The following is a 22257-nucleotide window of genomic DNA, read 5'->3' on the forward strand; positions in this document are numbered from 1 at the left end:
CATAAACGTTAACTCGTGTCCTGCTCAAGAGGGAAAAGTACTGCCTTGGGTTGGCCTCCACCTCCCCATCCTGGATATGAGAGATCATAGGAAGATCTGCCAGGCACCTTCCCGACTTTCCTCCTCATCCCTGTGCCCATCCTCCTGCAGCCCTTCATGCCTCTTCCCAATGTGAGCATCTCACCAGTGCCACGGCAAGTGACTCTTCACCTGAGCCTCCACCAGGGTCCAACATTTCCAAGGCTATCATGACCACAGGCAGGGCAGGACCCCGCAGCGGCCGGGAAGACTTCCCTGGGGGGCAGAGAGGGGTACGTTCATTTTTGGTTGAGAGCAACCAGCTTCACCAAACAGCCAGGGCTCCCTGGTCCTCAGGCCATGACTGCGCCTCACTTCAGCAGGCACTGCCGACAGCTGGCAGCTTAAAACGCTGCTCTGATCATTGCACATGGAAATCTTTTCTCGTCACGAAACTGAGATTTCCCCAGCTCTGAAGAGCAGTTTTCCAGCCTTGAGGATTTGCTGGCAGTGTCAAGGCTTCAGTGGATTTGGCTGTGGGACTCCCGCCACCTCGTGCTTCCCTCCCGTGCCCCATCCCAATCCCATGAGACACAGAAATGGGTGGAAAACTGCCTGGAGCACCTTGGCCAAAGGCACTGGGGCTGCAGGCTTGGCCTCATGGGGCTGCCCCTCGTCCTGGTGTGGGGCCGGGCCGTAACAGGGGTGGAAGGGCCGTGGGGTGTCGAAGGCAATACTTCATCTTGGAGGCAGTGGTTTGTTTTAGTAATGTATTTTGGCTATTTGTTTATTTATTTATTTGGGGTTATTCTGAGACGTGCTGAAAGGCTAACGTGCCCAGGTTGTCCTCCTGAGGCTCTGAGAGGGGGAGCTAAGAGGTGCCAGCTTCAGCAGGGGCTCCTGCGCTGAAACCCAGTGGCACCTGGCAAAGGACGTGGAGCCACGTGTGACATGCCCTCGGGAGCTCCCCGGCAGGGTTTGTGTGTTCAGGGACCCGGGAACAGGCATCTCAACGGGGTGAAGAAATGCAAAAGTGAGGTCTCACGGTGAGCTGCAGGGCAGTGAAACAAGTCGAGGGGCATAAAAGCTGGTGGCAAGTCCCTGGAAAGCAGCCGGAGGGGGGGCATGTCCAAGCGTCCCTGGGGGATGTGAGACATCCCAGAGGCTCCTGGGTCACACGTGGGGAGGGGAGGGGAAACCAGAGCTGGTGGCAAGAGGCATGTGCCGCCCCAGCCAGCCGGTGCAGAGGAAGGGCAGAGCTCAGACCCCTTGTGTGAGGCTTGGAGGAAAAGAAAGAAGGAAGGGATCGGCTTCTCTGTCTCTGCCAGCTTAAACGAAACCTTTTAAAACCAACTTTTTTCCTCTGTGTCCGGGACAGAGCTGCCGGTTCTCCATCAGCACGCAGCCAGGGACAGGCTGGTCCTTGGGACGAGGTGCTTGCCTGGGCGGGAACTGGGACTGCCGTCCTTGTGCTGCCCTGTGCAGCCTGTGGCAAGTCCCTTTGCCTCGCCGCACCTGGGGCTGCCAGCTCACCCCTGCCGCAGGACATCCCACCCGTGGTTGCTCCTGCTGCATCAGAGAGACCCCCCAGGGGCAGGGGCCGCCCCTGCCCTGGGGTTGCAAATTCCCCTGGTGCCAAGTACCGCAGAGAAATTGCTGTAAGAGCAATGAAGCACCAACGTCAGCACCAAGAAGCTGAACAGTGAGACCCTGTATTTTCAAAAAGAGAGCGAAAACAAAGTGTGAGTCTCTGCACAGCAGATGAAGGGGAAAATGCATTTTTTAGAGGTGTCTCTGCAAGAGCTGTGCTATCGCAAAACTTAATTTCTTATGCCGTATCCCGCAGCAAACTGAAGAAGAGGCTCCTGCTGATATGAGAAGAGTCTCTTCCCAACATGAAAGCTACTCTGCCTTTGACATCCCTATATCAGCTGTCCTGGGGCTTTATTAGATGCAGGTTTCAAGCACCTACGTTTGAGAAGCCTGCGTGGGAAAGCAGAGATGCTGCCACGGTCCCTCCCAGCCCTGTGGTGGGGTCCTCACTCCGATGCCGCTGTGCTGATGCTGCTTTGGCAATTTGCGATGAGCTTTGCCAGCTGACCCCAGCCCCGACCCTTCAGAGCCTGTTTTTTCTGCTTTTCCAGTAAGTTGAATTGAAGAGAAGAAAAGCTGCGTGGGAGAACGAGCGTTTTAATTAGATTGATACCGGCCAGAGAAGGCAGGAGAGGGGCTGCTAGCTTGGCAAATCCAATTTGGTTTAACTAAACAGAGGAGTAAAGTTAACTCTGTAATCTCTGCTCGGCATCGCTTGGGGGGTGCCTCCTTCCCTTCCCGTTTGCTTAGGCGGGTAAGACCCAGCGGTGGGTCGGGGAGAGCCCCAGGGAGGCTGTACAGCCCCCACTTTATTCAGACAACATTAAATTCTAGCAGAAGACTGAAATAATGAAAGTCATTAACCGTAACTGAGACTGCAGCCCCCGGCTGGGTAGCATCGAGCAGCATGTGGCTGGGGGAAATGTCAGCTTTTCCTTCGGGAAATCTCTTCTTAGATCCCATCTGATGGCCTGAGTCCTGACCCCTCCTTTCCAGCAGCATCCCGGTGGGAAGGGGTTGGCTGCTCCTCCGTAACACTCATGGGATCCCCATCGCTGGTCCAAAATGGAGAAGAGGACAGAGGACTGATGCCTCTCAGTTTGGGGGGCTGCACAGGGAAAGCTGGAAAAAACCTGGCCTTGGTGGGAATCCGTGGATGGGAACATCTGTGGGATGGTTGTCCTCATGTCACAGCACATCTGTCAGTACCGGGACCTCAACTGGCTGCGCACATCCATGCACCCCTGCACCCACACACCCCGCACCAGCTGAGCCAGAAAGGATGGAGCCAGCATCCAGCCTGGCACAGGGATGCGGGATTTGCTGGGCAGAGGGAGGGAGGGAGCCGGGGGGAGGGAGGAGGGCATCCGCGTTGGAAGGTGGGGGTTGGGGTCTGCTGCTAATAAGCAGCTTGTACCCATCTGAGGGTGGGGTTGGAAAAAAGAAGTCTTTCTTTTCTGCAGCAGACAGCTTTATCTCTGACTTGATTTCCAGGCAAATGGTAGGGGGATTCACTGACTCTGTTATTTCCACTTTGTTTCCCTTTCAGTTTGTCTTTCATCTGCTTCTGCAGCATTTTCCTTTGCTGGGATGCTCACAGACCGCTTGCCAGGCAGCAGCACATCGTCCCCACCCTCCGCAGCCCCAGCTGTGCACAGCTGCTCCTCTGGCACCCTCGCCTCCCACCACATGAATGTAAATCGGGTGCTGGGGGACGGGTCGTGCCGATCTGGGCTTGGGCTTCCTGCAGAACCCATGCAGGACCCAAACTACCTCCAAAACACATGCTCAGTGCGGGAGGAAACTCTGATGGGTGCCAGCGGTGGCTTCCTCGGTGTCTCCGGTCAGTGCAAAGCTGAGGGTAGCTGAAGCCATTTGATGAGGAAAATTATTTCCACTTATAAATCCATGTCTGCGTCTATTGGAATTATCTTCTGAAAAGGTGAGGGACAAAGTCATGCCACAAATCCAGATGCTGATTTTGGTTTTGGTTCCCTATTGTGGTCATGGAAATCCAAATGTGTGACATCAAGACTTCGAGTCTGGCCCAAAGAACGAGGCATTTGTCGGCTGTCCCTTTTCCTGTTTGCAAATCAGCAATCTGCACTTTTATGCACCTTTTCCCATTTCCAGTTGCTTGATTAAGCCTTTATACAAAGCTCGCCCAGCCTGGGGTTTGGCCACCTGCTCCTTACTCTGCTCCTTACTTCGGAAAAACTGCCATTTTTTTAATTTATTACCAGCATCAGCTAAATAATACAGCGTTGCTTGTGCCCCCCCAGCTGGAGGGCTCCCAGACCCGCAGCAGGGTCACGTAATGGCCGTGCAAATGCTTCCAGCGTGAAGGCACCTACTGAAGCGCATTCATGTAAGACTTTTAGCCAAATGATACTGAAGTCAGGGTGGATCCGGGGTATTTTCTCCTCTTTGCAGATGAGAATGTCTTTGTGGGACTCTTCAAGGCAGGATTTTGGGGAGGGTGAGGGGTTCTGTGGAAGAGAAGCGCCTGGGAAGGTGCAGAAGCCGGGTTGGAGGCTCCCTGAGCGGGAGAGCGAGGGCTGGTACCCACCAACACGAGACTGCCTGAGCTGAAAGGAGGGAAGAGTTACCGGGAATAAGTTGTTCATTTCCAGTTCGTAGTGAGTCTTACTTATCTATATCCCAAATTTTTGGCTGCATTTTTCAGGAGCCTTGCAGATCACAGATAAAACAAGTTTCCAGAAAAATAGCCATTTTTATACTTTTTCAAAGCTATTTTACACACCCAGCTTCACATTAAAAAAAAAGGGACAGTTTTTTTTCTTTGATGTCTAATTGCCATAATCTGAAAATAAACCAATAAAAGAAACATCTGAACTAATGATCTGCCATCACAAAGGCTTAATGGAAAAAATCATCCTGTCAAGTATTATTACATTAAAGCCATTTCTGAACTTAAGAAAAACATAATGGGACAGTGGTGTGGTTTTCAAAATATGTATCTTTAAAAATCTATAATGCTCTGAAGCAAAAGAATTCAATTGCCTTTTTTTTTTTCATTTTCAGCTTTTCAAAACACGGATTTGAGATCTTCTACCTGGAGCGTTACTGCGCAGCGCAAAGCCGGAGCCAAAGGAGAAGTCCTTAATCAAAAGCATCCCCTACTTTTTAAAATACTGCCTACCTCTCATTCTTATTTATTCCTTTAAGGAAATAAGCCAAGGCAGAGCGGTTGCTGAGTTTGGTACGTGAGCTGCACACACAGCAGCTATCTTCAGTTTGTTGCTTTAACACTAATGGCAAGAGATCCACAGTTCAATACGCTCCTCAGATTTACGGTACCCTGCAGAAGGCCCTGCCGAACCAGTAAAAGTTGCTTTGAGCTGTTTCGTCTTTCTTTTTTCTTCACTCGTGCTCTACTGACTCACCTAAAGCAACTGGAGAAGCAGAACCCCATTTTAGCCATGCAGCGGGGCAGCCGGATCCTCACCGCAGGCTGGGGTTTCTCTCAGCTTACCTGGTTCCAGTCACTTTGCGCTAAATTTCTGCAACTCCACCCCTAAGACCCCTGAATCCATCTTACGCGATACATCGGGGGGCAGAGCGGTTAAGCTGTGTGTCTATGGGGTGGCCCCTATATCTACAGAGTATGTCGGTGGAGGGTTTTGGGGGGGGAGCAAAGGCATAGCTGGTGTAAACAGAAGAGGAGGCCATCATCTCCGCTCCTTTTTTTCCCCTTTGCAAGCATGCTCTGCCGCTGTGCGAAAGCAAAGCCTCTCTCTGCCGGGGCAGACAGGCAGCACTGAGGGTGCGTGGGAGGACAGGGATACTCAGACAGATGGACACGTATCATCCACACCCTCACGCGCAGGTAACGATGAGTTTTTGTGAGAGCCCGTTAAGCTTTAAGGTCCTTTTCTACCTCCAACCTGGACCTGGTTTCACTGAGGCTGTGTGAGATCCTGAATAAATATTGGCAGTTTAAATAAGGCGATGCTCCTTACCGGCTCTTCCTCCTGTGAGGGCATGGGGGAGAACCGGCCGTGACAAGCTCTTCTCAATGCCCTGAGGTTTGCATCAGTTCCCATAAAACCTCGCTGTCTCTGTCCCTGTCGAACGGCACGGTGCTTCCCCTCGCAAGTATTTCAAAACACGGGTAGTATTTCCTCTTCAGTTAGTTTTGTAAGAATATTTTTAGTACGAAACTAGTTGTCATGATGATACTGCCAGGGACCCTTGTTGGTATCAGCCATGGTGATGCTTTCCAAAGCCAGGTTACAAACCTTGCTGGAAACCGATGGGCAGCTCTTTGCTAAACCTGCATCAGGATGCTCCCTGTCTGGGGCAGACGGGCTCTGGCTCCTGGGAAGAGAGATGGAGCCAAAAAGCGGCCTTCATGCCCCACCGTGCCATGGAGCAGTGCCAGGTGACCTCATCCCACGCAGGAGCTCAGGCAGCTCCCATGGGACACACGAGGCCACCGCTGCTGGGGAGCCATGGTGGGAAGCACTGGGGAGAAGAGGCTGCAGAAGAGGTTCCATGGGGGAGCCGTCACCCCGGGGCCAGAAATGCCTTTTGGCGGTGAGGCAAGGACGGGTCAAAGAGAAACCTGTGGAGCGGCTGGTCATGCCAGCAAGGGACTTGTGCAGGTGTCCCCTAAAAATTCAGACTTCCTCGTGTGTCGTTACCTATTGAGCACACGCTCCTCTCCTCTCCCATGCTGGGGTCCCCCGTCTGAGCACGCTCATGAAACCCGGGGGTTGCTTTTAGCCTTGCCGTTGGGTTAACATCTTGACCATCGTTTTTCTGGAGTCCGAAGGCGACCCCGGGCTGCCGGCCAGGGAACCCCTGTACCGAGCCGCTCGCACGCTGCTGCTTAAAGGCATCAGCTCCGCAGTGTCTCCTTTTCCTTTCCACACTGGAAAAGCTGGACATCGCTGTTGTGATCTCTCTGAAATAATGTAATTTGCAGACCTGCTATTTCCTGAGTAAAACTCAATTTTTAGTACTTCAGGTTTTGGGTTTTTTTTTCTCAGATCAGATAGGAGCCTGTTCAGGGCAAACATCAAGTACTTTTTAAAAGCCTTTCCTGCTCTGCTTCTGAGAGCCTCTCTAAAGCAATCAGTATTTGCATAAAATCAAAATACATATATTGAATCAAAAGCAAGCTGGAAAAAACTATCTGTAAGGGATTTCAAAGGAGATAATAAAGCTGCTAGAAATGATTCCGGGAGCACACACAAAGACACAGAGCCCAGTCCCAGGTACCTGAAACCACTGCAGATGAATACACAGGTGACATTCAAACCTCACGTAGTCCCAAGCAGGACCACCATGAATATGAGTATCAGCCTTTCTCTATCAGCACTGAGACCTCTGACCCCAAGGCTTCTTCTTCTGACTCGTGTTACAGGAGGAAGAGGGTGCAGATTTCCATCCGTCTTCATTCTGTGGCTCTTCATTCCTGCGAGGGAAACCCTCCTGACGGCTGGGAGGGACGAGAAGGCGCGAGACCCCTGCCGCCTGCTGCTGCTTCGTCTTCATAAACCGAGGAGGAGGGTTACAAGCTCTGGCCAACTTATTTTTTTCCCTAAACACCACTTCTTCTCTGAAGTCTCTCGTTTCCCTCAAGCGCTTCTGCCTTCCTTCGGGGAGTCCTGAAACTTTGAAGGGCGTCTGCAAGGGGCGCACGGCTCGTTCGAAGCGGCGGCTGCCGGGTCGGGCCTTTCTCCAGCCTACCTGGTACGGCCGAGATCCCTCCCGCCAAAACCTGTGCCCAAGCACACCCTCGTTTAGACACGGCCCTTGCTCCGCGGCCGCCCCGGGCACCCGCAACGGCTGGCAGCCGGGCAGCCGGGCGGCTCCGGGGGCGGCGGAGCCGCCGCGGCGCCGGCGGGGCGGGAGCGGGGTGGGTGGGACGGGCCCCGCGGGGCCCGGCCGCACGCCTGGGGGGGGCCTGACCCCCCCGCCCCGCGCCCCCCGCGGGGCCGCCCCCGGGGCGGGGCCGCCCCCGCCCTCAAAGCCGGGGCCGCCGGCGGGCCGCGGGCAGAGCGGGGCTGCGCGGGGCTGCGCGGAGCTGCGCGGGGCTGTGCGGAGCGGCGCGGGGCGAGCGCCGCCGGCAGCACCATGGAGAGCGGCGCCGCGGGGAGCCTCGACGCCGCCGCCGCCTTCCTCGGCGCCTGGCGGCGCTTCGACGCCGACGGCAAGTGGGGCCGGGGGGGAACGGGACACGCGGGGGGGGCCCACGCGGGGGTGTCTGCTGGGAGGGTGGGTGCCCGCCTGGGGGGTGGGGGCGGGGGGGGCCGCTCAGAGGGTGCCCACGCGGGTGGGTGCTGCGTGCGTGGGCGCTGGGGTGGACGGGTGCCCGTCTGGGCGGGTGCCACGCAGGGGGTGCCCACGCGGGTGGGTGCCCCGTGAGGGGGGAGGGCGACCGTTTGGGTGGGAGCCCCTCTGGCTGCGCGTGCAGGTGGGTGCAGTGACTGTGGGTGCCTGGACGGGTGCCTGCACAAGTGGGTGCCTGCCAGCGCGTCCAAGCTTCACCCCCACGGGGTCCTGCAGGTGTTTCAGAGCCCCCCTCTTCCTCCTCTTCCTCATGCCCTAACATCAGGTCCGAAAATCCCCTTTTTTAGGCCAAATTTTTGGCCTTTTCATCACCTCCATGTCACTTCTGCTATTCCCTCTTGTGATCGCAATCTGGGGTTTGGTTTTTTTTCCTGAAAAGTTTTCTGTAAGGAAACCTTCTAAGGGAGCCCACAATGCTGTGCCCAGCACCCACATAGACGTGAACTGATCAAATTGAATAGGAAACCCCCCAAGTGGGCAGGCAAGGCCCCCAGCTGAGACCCCTACCATGCAGCCTTGAGCCCCCCTGCACGCCGCACAAGACCCGGTTCCCAGAGCTCAGGCAAGTACCACCTGACCATTAATATATTTGACTTTTGTTTAGACAACGGTTACATAGAAGGGAAGGAGCTTGACAATTTTTTTCATCATCTCCTGGAGAAACTGGGACCAGAAGTAAGTACCATGCCGCGTTAGTTGTGCGTCAAGTCCAAGTAAAAAGGTCATTACATTGAGAGATTACTTGTATTTGTTGTTCCCTGATTGCTAGCTCCCTTAGCAATCCCCGAGGTAAAGAGCTTTTCTCTTGGCGACAAGGTGGCATTTAAGCAGGTACGACAACACGTGCAATCACCTGAGCAGTTCGATCGTTTGTTTTCAGTCCAACAGCTGCTGTCACAGTGAGACTGCAGTTGGCACCAGCTGAAGGGGCTGGTTGGAAGCGTGGAAAGTCATTTACTGTTGTTGAACAGGAACAAATGAAAAAGCACCAGCACACAGTCTGGCAGGGCGAGGGGGAGGACAACGGTGATGATTTATTCAAGCGAGTGCTGATCGGTTTTGTTAATATGAAAGGTTTCTTTCTAAGGTCAATTTTTAACAAATATATAGTACGCCTGTTTTGCCGAAAAAGGCTGGAAGCTAAACAGGAGTCAATTCTGTTGCTTGTAAGGTCAAGACCTGGCTCTCAAGTGTTTCTGGGTTTCTCCCCTGGTTTCCTTTCCTATTTTTGGCAGCATTTCCCCTCTCTCACTCTCTGCATCTCAATTCTACCAGAAATTGCACGACAATTTACAGGGGCTGGTTTCCTTAGCTCCAGGTCATACGTTGCCTTTGACTGTCACCATCGGTGAAGGAGAAATCCTGCCGCTCAGGTCAGCTGCTCAGAAGTACGTAAAGCATATATTCTGATAACGGGCTTAATATTTTCGCTACGCAGCATGTGCCCAACTAGGAAGAGAAATGCAGTAAGCATCTTCCAAATGGAAGGAGAGGGTGTGCCAAAATCCAGAGATGAAACAATTCCTTTAAGCAAAAAGTAATTAACGAAAAGGGAAAAGGTAGCTGATAAAAGGCATAAATTCGTGAGTATCAACTGTAAAATCAGAATTATACTTACAAGCCAATTAGGATTCTTGGATCTTTGGGGCTACAATAAAAAAACAGAAGCTGTGAATAATTTTTCAAGCACGTTTTTGTTTAATTTGCAAGTAAATTTGGATTGAAATATTGGCAGTTTCTGCAGAAATTTCTTTCTAGAGCATGGATGGTTAGATGAACAGATAGGCACGTAAAAAGACTGTAAAGCAAATCAAAAAAGATTCAACAATAAGTGCTAAGAAACACTAGGGACACAGAAAAACTGATTTGAAGAGAAATTGAAAAGCTCATGATCGCTTACCCAGGAACAAAAGATGAAATTGGGAGCTGCTAGTCTTGAGGTATTGAAACACCAGCGCAAAGCGCGCTCAAATGAACCCAGTGACAGCAAACGCGAGATGTTGAAGGAGAGGCTTAAAATGAGGCCGCGGAGCTCAACGCTGCAGCGGGTCGCTGAAGCAAGGGACCTCCAAGTGGGGCTCTCTCGAGTGAGCTGTAGCTGGTGATAAAACCGAGGTTTAGCCGGGGATGTCACACTGCAGGCAGCTTCCTAATGATGAGAGGTCAAGAGGAAACTTCCAGCCCCGCTCTAGCCTGTAACTGCCCTTGTACATCCCTCACATGAGATTTTGGGGACAGCATCACACCGGCTGGGTTGCAAACCCAGTGTGTTACACCAGTTGTTGTGGTCTTGCTGATATCGACGTGAACTCCATTATACTGTGTTAGGTATCGGCACACAGAACATGCAAAGTGAGGGTGTTCTAGCAATGAACGATTCTGCTTCGAGAAATCGAGAACAGTTTCGCTGATTGCCAAAAGTTGCTGCTCAGATGACTCCAGCTTAAACCAGCACCCTCATCTAGCTTGCGTCTCCTTTGCTTCTGCTGTCTAGGTTTTGCCATTAGAAGAAAAAGCTTAACACAAATTGAATGAAGAGAGAACCAACTCCCTCTGTCCCTATTAAATAGAAGAAATAGGCTAATTCTGGAAGACAGTGCTCACTAAGTGCCAGGGTGCTCAAACAGGCTCTCAAGTGTTTCTGGTTTTCTCCCCTGGTTTTCTTGCCTATTTTTGGCAGTATTTCCCCTCAAGCAGTATTACCCTGAGTGATAAGATGACGTGTTGCCTCGTTGCCCTTTGCCAGCAGTCTGGTTTCGGTTCTCATGGTTGTGTAGGGACAAAAGGATCTCCTATCCAGCAGGCAGCAGGCAGAGCAGTCTGCCTCGGTGGCAGAAAACCCAAGGGGAGCTTTCTCCTGCGAGACTGAGAGCAGTCCCCTGCCCCGCTCCCTGAGGTATGGGGATCGCCTGTAGAGCTGGATTAAACAAAGGTCTCTGCTACCTCTGTACAATGAGATTGTCTAACAACATCGAGACATTTTTCTTTTTCATGTGATTTATGTTGTACAGGCTTGTGGTTATAGTGGGAGGGGTAAAGAATCCCCTTTGTACTGGTTTTCACCATCCTACAGAAAGAAAGTGTCCTTCATGATACAAGCAGTGAGCTGGGACTGAGCATCTCTCTGCTTTAGCGCTCATTTTGACCTTTACTTCTTCTTTGGGCTCTTAAGGTCTCTGTTTCCTTGCACAGTAAAAGGGGGAGACAGTAATACACTGGCATAACTTCCAGATGTGTCGCAAGGATTAATTAGTGACTACGTCTGAAGTGCTATACAAGTGATAAATAATGTTATCAGCACTGGAAGTTGTCTCTGCTTGAATAGCGAATGGCTTCATAATTATATTTTTTCAGCCTGCACTCTCTAAGCTGTTATTTTTCTTAATGACCACTGTAGTCCTTCAGCTCTGTTTTTCTTCCCAGCTACTCTGCAGCATCCCCAGCTGACACTAAATGCCAGGGGATGGGAGCAGCTGGGAAAACAATGCAAAAGGGAGCCCGTTGGGACGCTGGGAGGCACAGCTCTTCCTGACGGCTCTGAGGGAGGAAGGAAACTTGAAATACCATCCAGCGAGAGAGGCTAATTCATCACCTTTTATTGAACCATCAAGAACTGGGGGCGGGGAAGGGAAAACTTTGCGACAAAGGTAGACGTACAATAAACCAACCCAAATCCCAGATGCTGCTTTCTGTCTCTCCTCCTCCAGCAATGGGCAATTGCTGGAGTCATTTGGACACCGCCCTTAATAACATGCTTTAACTTTTGCTCAGCCCTGAAGTGGTCAGACAGTTGGACTAGATGATCGTTGTAGGTCCTTTCCAACTGAAATAGTCTAGTCTACTCTACTCTACTCTACTCTACTTGTAAGAAAATGCCTTTGATTTCCAGGTGTGTTACATATCCATAAGGCTTCAGTGAAACGCGGGGGATTTATGACGCTAAAGGTTATATAAATTCTCCATCAGCTGGAGGGGCTTCTGTGGTTTGGTTTGTTTGGGGCATATGAGGCAGAATCGAGGGTAATTCAGCCACACACCAGCACAGGTTTGTGAACTGCTGGCATTATCCATCTGCTGCTGTTATTATTCCTATGACTTCTCTCTAACCATTTGAGCATCCAGCTTCCAACCTGCTGCTGCACGGCTGCTGTGAGCTGCCTGTGCTTTCTTCTGCTCACTCCTTAACCTCTTTCTTCTACATTATGGACACCTTTCCATGCATTTTCTAAAAGTTTTTATACTGAGGTGAAAACTTAGTGAAAAGGACGGTTTCTTTCAGCACTGAAGAAGTAATTTTATTGGAACAGGAACTACAGTCCCTGCCTTTCTCTCTTACATTGCTGTACATCTTTCTTTCTGTATAGAGATCATTTAGGATCGTCCTTGCTTGCTTTTTGCTATAGTTTTAATGAAGCTCTATGTATATTCTCATAATAATTAGACAAGAAGAGTTTTATAGAAGAAAGGCTATGAATTTTGGGTTTGGATTACTGAAAGTTTCCATAAAACCAATGATGTCTGGGCAGATACAGAGGGAAATGCACATTGCCATTATGCTTGCAAGGCTTTCACAGAAAGGTATTTCACTTTGCTTAAATTATACTAAAATTAGACAGAAGACTTTCAGATAAAAGTTGGTTACCCTCACCTAACTGTAAGCGTGTAAGAGACCATGTGTAAAAATTTTTGAAGTGTAAATTTGATCAGGCAAGACAGGTATTAGCCTTCTTACAATCCCCCTGCCCCCAAACCACCTGGGTAGTTATGGCTGGAAGGGACTGAAGTTAATCTTCAGGAGCTCACCCTGAACAGCCATAAAGGATTTGTCTTTGCTTTTTACTTCCAAAGAAGATGAGCAGCCTCCAGCTACTCTTGCACTTCATCCTTGCCTTGGACAATGTATTGCCTGTCAGAATTATGCATTTAACTTAGTATGGTCAGGAATGCAGCAGCTAGTCATTCAAACAAAGTTCAATGGCCAAAATATCAGCCAGCCTCAAAGCCATCCAAAGCAGACTTCCCTTATGTTTTACCATCCCAAGGGACCCAGGGTCATAGACCAGGTCTCTGGCAACCAGCAGGTCAACAGCAGGAAGACCCCTAGCAGAAAGCATTCATCTTGCATCCTCCTCCAGACTAATTCAGAAATCTAAATCCTGAGTTGATCCTGATTATTTAGATATAAGGAAGAAATCCTTTACAGTGGGGGTGGTGAGACACTGGAACAGGTTGCCCAGAGAAGTCGTGGATGCCCCCTCCCTGGAAGTGTTCAAGGTCAGGTTGGACAGGGCTTTGAGCAACCTGATCTAGTGGAAGGTGTCCCTGCCCATGGCAGGGGGGGTGGCACTAGATGATCTTTAAGGTCCCTTCCAACCCAAACCATTCTCTGATTCTGGTTATTGCCAAATACAGTTTTTTCTTTACGTGTGGCCTTTGTCAGCCTTGATTAGCCTGACTGGTTCCTATTCCTGTTCCTGCACATTAACGCAGGGCACTACAAGCACCTGGAAGTATCTCTAAATGCAAACTCAATGTGCCTATGGGAAAAAACAGACACGATGTGTTCTCATTTCCCAAAGGCATGTCAAAAAACTTTCAGCCTAGCAGAAATGGCAGAACAAAGAACCTGTCCAAAGCCTAACCACAAAACTGTGAAAGCACAGGGAAGGCTGTAATAGTCTTTGTTGGATGCTCGTGTCTTCTATGTGAAAAAATATTTCCCACATATGTGCTGATGAGAGCTAAAGAACGAACCAAAACACAATGCGGGATGACAGGATAAGCACTCATCTATTGTAGCATGCAGGTTTACAGTAAATCCTCACCAAAATACAGGGCCAAATTCTCAAGTGATAGCACAGCAGTTAAGTAAGCAAGATGGGCCCGAACAAGAAGTTGGCCCAGGAGCTGCAGGGTGAAATCCCACGCTAATGCAGGCAATCCAACGTACAACTGCATGGATGAAATGAAGTCATTCATGTGATTAATTTTTTTAATGCTACGGGATTTAAAGAAGAAATGTTTGGCCAAAAAAGGTTCTTCTTCTAAGGTCAAAGTGTACGTTACTGATGTCTCATCTGGTCTTTGCTGGCCTCCTGTCTCTACTGTGTGGCTTTTGGCATGGTAATAGTTGTTGAGTTTGTTTTCCAACTAGCCTTCTTGGCAGACATAATTTATTTTCATAGATCTTGTAGGAACTTGATATCGCTGGGACCCTTTGCTCTTCTATCAAATTTGGCTGAAACGTTGTTAGGAAAAACATGTGCTCAAGCCAGCATTTTCAGATAAGCCTCATACTTTTTCAAGAAACAGGCTATAATAGTCACTTACATTTAGTTTCTTCTTGCTTTTTATACCCTTTTTATACCCTTAGTGGCTTGCTTCCAAAAATCATGTCAAGAAGGAAAAAAAAAATCAATTTATGACAAGACTGTCTTGATCGGCAGGAATTAAATGACACGTCCCCTTTCATCAAGTAGGAGAGGCTCCACAGTGCTCCCTACATTCGCTTTTTATCCCCCCAAACAAATGACTCATAGTTGTGTTTTCATCAAGGCAAGCTGCTGCCAAGCACGTGGATCCCTTAAGGAGCAAAAATTTCATTAGACAGCACGAGGCAAAGAGTGCGACAATATAAAAGGAATGGGTTGACAAAGAAGACAAATTACAGCCAGGTTTCCAAAGAGTCATAACCAACCATGACAAAGAAATTAAATGCTGTGGAGATTAAAAAAAAAAATGTGAGCATGCCCTTTCCGTTATTACCAACAGTATTAAAAACCAGATTACCTTTGTGATGCTAAATACTTCTAAAGGGTTTTCGCGAAAGGGAAGACGAAGACTGGACATGGAAAGGAGAAAGCAGAAAATTCATTTGTTATGGCAACTTGAAGCATAGAAACTTTCATCTGCAAAACTCTGTGGAAGAGCATCCATAGTAAGAAATTTACTCCTTAACCCTGAGAAACGTATGAACAAAGCCACAGCAATATTTTAAACTGTGTGCTTTTATGAGGACAAAAATGACATGGCCTTCTCCTCATGGTACATAGTAAGGATTTCTTCCTTGCCTGGATAGTGAGAACATGCAGCGGCTCTTGGAAGCCAGGCAGCATCCGAGCTGTGACGGACCAGGGCAGCTGAAGCTTTACAACTCATATGAAGCAACCTGAAAAGGGGTTAAAGCATCCCCCATTCCAGGCTAGCTCCCATCATTGTTACAGTCCAATGAGGATCATATTTCATGGAAATTAGCAGAGGGTTGGGGTTTTTTTCCCTAAAATGAGCATCAGGAAGACATTGCTGGGGGTTTACTTCTGCTGTAGGACCCTTTCTGGCCAAGCACTTGCTCTCCCAGCAACCGCACCCTTCCTCAGCTCAACCCTGAGCGAAATTGGAGGCAGGTCTTAATTCAGGTATGTTTTCCAGACTGTGGCAGGGAATCCTCTTCATTACAGTGTTGACTGATGCTAAACGTGAGCAATCTCTACAGCTGTTTCTGCCTTAAGTAGGCAGCAATTCAGGGGAAATTGTGCTCCTCTGTCAATTAGGGCTATTACCTCTTGATTAAATCCTCTTCCAGAAACTCAGGGAGGTGCATGCAGCAGGGAAAACAAGGAATGACAAGAAAGGCCTCCCCAATACAGGCAGCTACCAGAAAGGATGCAACAGCATTCACTTAAACGTTCACAAAAGGGAAATTTTATCTAGCTGCTAACAAGTCTGCAAAATTTTAGCCCAAGCAGTGAACACTTGAGAAAGCTTTGCAAACCTTTGAAACGGGGGAGGGATCAACTGCTTGAGACAGGCAACATAGTCAAGACAGCATCAGCTCTGATGAAGAAAGCTGTGCTCAACTACAGCTGTTTTCTTGCTGCAAAGCCATTTCCTCTTGTCCCAGCTCATAGAGACAAGAGGCACAAATTTGTATCGTGCTATTTGTACAGTTGCTTTCCAGAGCAGAAAGGTGGTGTATTTTTTTTTATTACTCCCCCTGTAATTCATAGAGCTTGAATAAATGGAGCGTGAGCCTGAGGCATTTGAAAGCAGAGCGTGTTTGGTTTTTAGGCTTTCCTGCTTGTTGCAATCTGTAGTTGAACAGCAAGTTAATAATTAAAGGGAAGGAAGGAAAAACAAACTTCCCAGGGAAGCCGGTGGCCATAGCACTCGGTGCAGCACCTGTGTTTCTCTGTAAATGCTATTCGTCCCTGCATGTGCCTGCCTGGAGGTCTCCCATTCTTCCTCTTCTGCTCTGGGTCCTTCCCCCTCTACCATAGGTCTTGCCCCGATCTGGGAGGCAAGGAAATATTTGTAGGAGCCCAAAGGCAGAGAATAAAAAATCAGGCCTCTTGACCAGCGAGCTGCCAAGCTTTTACCTTTGGCCTCCCCTCAGCAACCTCATCACAGGGTGGCTGAGGCAGCGAGGGGGCCCCTGTAGCCCCCCCGGCCTGGCCGGTACCCCTGTGCATCCCAGCTCGGCCCCGACCCCAGTGCTTGGTGAGAAATGCCCTCTCACACCGCCGGCTGGTTGCTGGATCCCTGCCCAGGCCGTGCCTGCAGAAACTGCCTCAACTGTAATTTCTTCCCTGCCAATGTTTATTTTGTCCCTTTTAGGGATACCTGAATCTCGTCTGTACAAATCACCAATGCTATTGAAAAAAAAAATCTGCTAATATACTTACATGACTGTAATTGGTTGTTATATCTACAAGGGTTTTAAAAATTTTAATAGTCCCCATATTGTCTCTCTTTATTTCCCTGCTGACTGGCTTTGCTTGCTATTTGTCTCTGTCCATCTCCTTTCTTCTGAGCAGACCTTGGAGTCCCAGCTGGGGTGCCCCCTCCTAGGGCTCCCAGGACATTGCACCAGTACAAATAAGACCAAGGACAACATGTTTGGCTAGTAAAATCCTACCTCGGCTCCATAAATCCTGGAATATCACATAGACAATACTTTTGTCCGAATACTTTTCTCCTGTTTCTGGAGCATGCTCTTGTCTAGGCGTGAGGCTCCTGCTGAACCACTCACAAGCTTCCCAGCGTCGCTGCCTCACTGTAGCAATGCCACAGCCCTGATTTGGAGGCAAAACCATACACGAACAAAATCTAAACAAGCCAGAGAATTGAACTTGCTCCCTAAACCTTCAGGGAGGGATCGGCAACTCCAGCCATCTGCCCCACTGTCCTGGCTCTGCCCTGCAGCCTGCCCAGGCTGCCCTACCACAGGCTGCAGACCTCTGAAATCAGATTAGAGAGTCAGCAAATACAGCAGGAGTCTGCAGTTCGCGGCCTGGCTTGGACAAGGGGAACAAATCATGCAGATTACGTGTGAGGGTTTTTCCAACCTTTTAAATGTTTTTGGAATGGAGAGGCAATCAGAGCAAGCTACTGGTCTGCAACACCAGTAGGTCGACCTTGGACACCAGGTCTCCCAACCTTGGTTTCTGCTTGGAAGTGGCATGGCTTATTTGATTTTTTTTTTTTTTTTTAATCTTCTGGGATTGGGGGGGGGTTGGTAAACATAAAGGTGACCTTTGAAACCTAATGGTCATAAACCAAGATGTATCATTCTGAGTATAAAAATTTGTAATATACAAATAATTTTTCCTTGAACGCGCATCTTGGGAAAGCCAGTTTGTGCAGTATCTTTTACTTCACTTTTATTCTTTGGGAGTAAAGGTTGGGTTTTAGTAGAGCCACTACCACTTGTGTTTCGTAAGTAGAATATTTATGAACAGAGAGAGATTGTCCAATTTGAAAAATCCACTGTAGTGTAACCCCTTGGACTAAAAGCTGTTGGAGCTATGTAAATATTATAAGTATTTTGGGTATTTACTTGATGCATCCCATAGTTTAAATCAGTTAAAAATTAAAAAAAAAGGAGGCAGTCCTATTTTTATGTAGATAACAACATTCCTGCCACACAAAGCTCAATGAGTGGTGGTTAATAGCTGACACGTAGTTGAGCAATAAGCTTTCTTGACAAATGACTAGTCTGAACTCCACAGCTCACTTTTCAAATATCGGCTATGATTATCGTTTCAGAAATAACTTATCCTTCTGGGCATGGAGGAGGATAATTTCAGAGTACTTTGCAAGCCTATTGAAGTCGGCAACTGATAGGCTTGCCTAACGCCGGAGAGGTGTATCAAAGCGTCAAGATGCCGTCAGAAGGCAATTTAAATAGCACGAGGGCGAGTTATAATGCCGAATGGAAGGAAAACTGTATGTGCATGGTCAATGGTGTGCTGTGCCCCCGATGCCTGCACGCAGAGGGGGCTGGCAGTGAGCACCACCCAGGGCAGTGGTACAGGCGCCTGGCCACACAGCCCAGAGGGCTCGCTGGCCACCACCACAGGGATGGAGCGTCCTGCAGCCATGCCCTGGGACCTACTCAGGGCCACCACCAGGCAGGCCCCGGGAGGGGGACTGCCACCTCCAGCATGTCCCTGCAAGATCACTGCTGGGACGGTGATCTTGCTTCTTAACTGGGAGTTTCCAGCCCTCGGCGCTGTGCCCCAAGGATGCCTCTGGGGGATGCGCCCCACCTGCCCTATGAAGAGGGGTTCCATTCCCACTCCCAGATTCCCAAATTTTCCATCATCTGGCACATCCTAGTCCTGTATTACTCTTGGTGAAGGAGTTTCACTTGTTCTAAGTAGAGCTCCCTTTTGGTTATTTTGACGTGACATTTATAATCCAAAGGCCATTAACTTTTTCTCCCCTGATTTCAAGGTAGGATCCTCTGCACTGACAACACTATTAAAGATTTCTGTATAAGCCCATAATGACTTTGTGCAGGTAAGTGCTCCTGAGCTCTGAGTCTGCTCTGGAGTAAGGTGGAGGCAAATTAAATTATATCATAAATGATCAGTCATAGTACCTGTGTATCCATCTACCTATAGATATCTTTTTTCTGTTACTACTAGCAGCAAATTAAGGCTGCAAACACCAGTCACATCTAAACATGTGGGGAAAGCTGGTGACAAAGTGGGTGCAAAGGTAGACCTTAGCTTAACGAAACTAAGCAGAAGATACTTCATTTTCTTTTTGATTACCTCATCTGTGACATCCTAGCGTGTCTCTACATCTCTGTCACTGACTCTGGCAGCTGCTGCTGAGCAAAGGCTGTGCAGCGGTACCGCTTGAGAGCAGCTGGAAATTGCTATCATCACCTGGCTACTACTGAATGTGGGTATGGCCAAGGAAGTTTTGGGGTGTGAGGCATGTTCAGTTTCCAGCGTGGTGCTTTCAAATACCTATCCAAAGTGAGAACATGAGCTGCAGTTGCTGTGTGTGCAGCCCAGCCATGTTATTCTGCTCAGAGGTGACAAACCTTACAGAAAGACCTCCTTCCACCCCATGCAACTTTTTGCAGAGCAGCGCAATTGCTGCTCCAGTTCACGCTTTGCAGAATCAGGGCCTAAAGGAGCACATAAGGCAGTGAATAATCTGAGGCCTGGAGGTGCTACATCCAGGGCATCATGCAGAGCACGCACACCCGCTGTTCACTCTGCCAGGACAGGGCAACAGAGAGTGTCCTTTCCTAAAACATTTCTATTTGTTTAGCTTCTGAACAGCCAGGCAGGCTGCATTGATGTATGCACTGAGTAACTTGGAGAAAGTCACTCACGGTCTTGTGTCACAGTACTAAGAAAGCACAACCTCATGAGCCTGCAATAGTAGCTGAAAGGATGAGAAACTGGGTTAGAAGACCCAGGAAGACACAGCTATAATCCTAACTCCACCTGGATGTAGAGATAATAAAACCTTTGAGGTGTTTTTCTTCAGGGGTAGGGAAGAACTTAATTTCTTCTCTTGCAAAAAATGCTGCAAAAGTATGCCAAGAGCCAGTCTGGGTTATCCTCCTCCCTCCGCTCCCAGAGAGGGCCATCTCCCATGGGACTGGGAGAGGAGCCAGGACCTCCTCAGTGCGGGTGTGGAGGGTAACGTTGGACTTCATTTTTGCTTGGGAGAGATTAACTAGGTGAGCTTCCCAGCCCAGCCACAAAGCTCATCTGACCGGAAGCCTGTCCCCAGAGTGGGGAGATTGTGTAGCCAGTCAGACCAGATACCCTAAAGTTACTGCTAAGAAAAAGAAATCATGCCTGGTGAACCTAAGCATTGTATTTTACCTGTCACAGCAATGCCTGTGAAAACATAAAACCTGACAAGTTGTCGTGGTTTAACCTCAGTCGGCAACTGAGCACCACACAGCCGCTCGCTCACTCCCCCCACCCCCGGTGGGATGGGGAAGAGAATTGGAAGAGTAAAAGTGAGAAAACTCATGGGTTGAGATGAAAACAGTTTAGTAATTGAAATAGAATAAAATCCTAAGAATAAGAATAAGAATATACAAAGCAAGTGATGCACAACGCAATTGCTCACCACCCGCCGACCGATGCCCAGCCAGTCCCCGAGCAGCGGCCCCCCCGGCCAGCTTTCCCCAGTTTATGTACTGAGCATGACGTCACATGGTATGGAATATCCCTTTGGCCAGTTTGGGTCAGCTGTCCTGGCTGTGCCCCCTCCCAGCTTCTCCTGCACCTCCAGCCTTCTCAGTCGGTAGAGCATGGGGAGCTGAAATGTCCTTGGGTAGCGTAAGCTCTGCTTAGCAACAACTAAAACATTGGTGTGTTATCAACATTGTTCTCATCCTAAACCCAAAACACAGCACTGTACCAGCTACTAGGAAGGAAATTAACTCTATCCCAGCCGAAATCAGGACACAAGTCCTGAAAACTCCTCACTATGCATAAATTGATTATGGGGTTGAGCAGATGCAAACGGAATGTGAATTGCTTGAAATCCCATGCTATTAACCCAGTAGCACTGGCAGGGCTGGGTGCCAGGTCTTGAACCAGTTGACAGGCAATAATAAGCAACGATCTAGCTCCACTGACACTTTTCAGGGCTGATGATCTAATGAACTACAGGGTTGTAGTTCAAGGATAAGGACATCTTCCTGAACAAAACAAGATGAAAATGAGCAGCATGGAAACCGCTGCAAAACCAAACCCCAGTGATATAGTGGGAACAGCTGGCTAAAGAAGCAAGTGTCACTGAAGTATTTTGGGGTCTCCAAACACTGGTCTTCCAATTGAAAGCTTAGTTGCTACAAAGCTATGCATAGCACTAATTTCCAAAAATTCATCTAAGGTGGTGTGTTTGTGGGCTTTTAGAAGCATTAGCCCCCAACTGTAACGATGCAATGAGCCTGGTGGTTATCTGTGAGTGAGGAGAGATTTCATGCACGTGTTGTTTTCCCCACGGCAGAACACCATCACAGGAGAAAAAGTTCAGAGGATGAAGGAGCAATTCATGTCTGCCTACGATGTCACCACAGATGGACGCTTGCAAATCCAAGAGGTATCTCTCCCTAGCCTCAGCACAGGATTTCTTTTACAGAAGGAGGGAGAATTAGGACCTAGGGCAGACTTGGGAGATATGGGAGATAGAGCCTGGGTGGGGAGGAGGTGAGTCATGGAGTACTACATTAGCCAGATCTCTTGGTTTGGGGTTTATTTCCAAGGCAACAACACGCCCCGCTTATACTTCCCATACTGGCTCAGCAGCCACCCAAGTTTTTTCATATCTTTACTTTCATGGTTTGGGTTTGTTTTGGGGTTTTTTTGATGTGTTTTTTTTTCCTCCAGCTTGCAAATATGATCTTGCCAGATGATGAGAACTTTCTGCTGCTTTTCCGACGGGAAACTCCCTTGGACAACAGCGTGGAATTCATGCGGGTCTGTATCTCCACATTGTCTCTTCCCCTTGCTCACCAACAGCTTCTTCAATACCTACACTTCCACTGGCCGTAGAACATAGCATGGGAAATATGTGGTTATTGTGGAAGCAAAACACGTTCTGACCTGTCCAGATAGAGAAGGTTATACCATTTTACGCTGCCGCATTATCCTGGCAGGGTGTGGGGTGGAAATCTCCATAAGCTGGGCCAGCTGAGGAGCACAAACCCATAAGGTTTCCTTAACTGTGCCCAGTCTCCATCCACTCTCTGCCCCTAAGTATCCCAGCACAGAATTTCAATTTTTCCAAGACTGCTTGCAGTTAATTTTATTTCACACCCAAACTGGGGACTTCTGCAGATCAATGGCCAGTTGTGTATGGCCTTGACTTTTACTCAGGGCGATAAGAGAAGCTGCATGTACAAATTAGGTAAGAAACACGGAGCAGTTTCTTAGTCTTTTCTTCCTTTTATAGACAGTGTGTCTGCATTACGTATGTGATAGCAGCATGTCACATGTACAGCGTCCAAATGCGAGTAAAAGCTATTGTGTGGAAAGTTTATTTTATTTTGTCTACAAT

At 48.9% G+C, this 22257-nt stretch overlaps 1 protein-coding gene across 1 annotated transcript in view; it reads left to right on the top strand.

Moving 5' to 3' along the window:
* The first annotated feature begins 7716 nt into the window (after positions 1 to 7716).
* SCGN (secretagogin, EF-hand calcium binding protein) overlaps positions 7717 to 22257 on the top strand; it is a 32453-nt gene continuing 17912 nt past the window's right edge. Inside the window, exons 1-4 of the mRNA XM_076328964.1 lie at positions 7717 to 7792; positions 8537 to 8607; positions 21208 to 21300; positions 21588 to 21677. Coding sequence (XP_076185079.1) covers positions 7717 to 7792; positions 8537 to 8607; positions 21208 to 21300; positions 21588 to 21677 — 330 coding nt within the window. The remainder of the gene's footprint in view (positions 7793 to 8536; positions 8608 to 21207; positions 21301 to 21587; positions 21678 to 22257) is intronic.

The sequence above is a fragment of the Aptenodytes patagonicus genome, chromosome 2, assembly GCF_965638725.1.
Source record: "Aptenodytes patagonicus chromosome 2, bAptPat1.pri.cur, whole genome shotgun sequence".
NCBI lineage: Eukaryota > Metazoa > Chordata > Aves > Sphenisciformes > Spheniscidae > Aptenodytes > Aptenodytes patagonicus.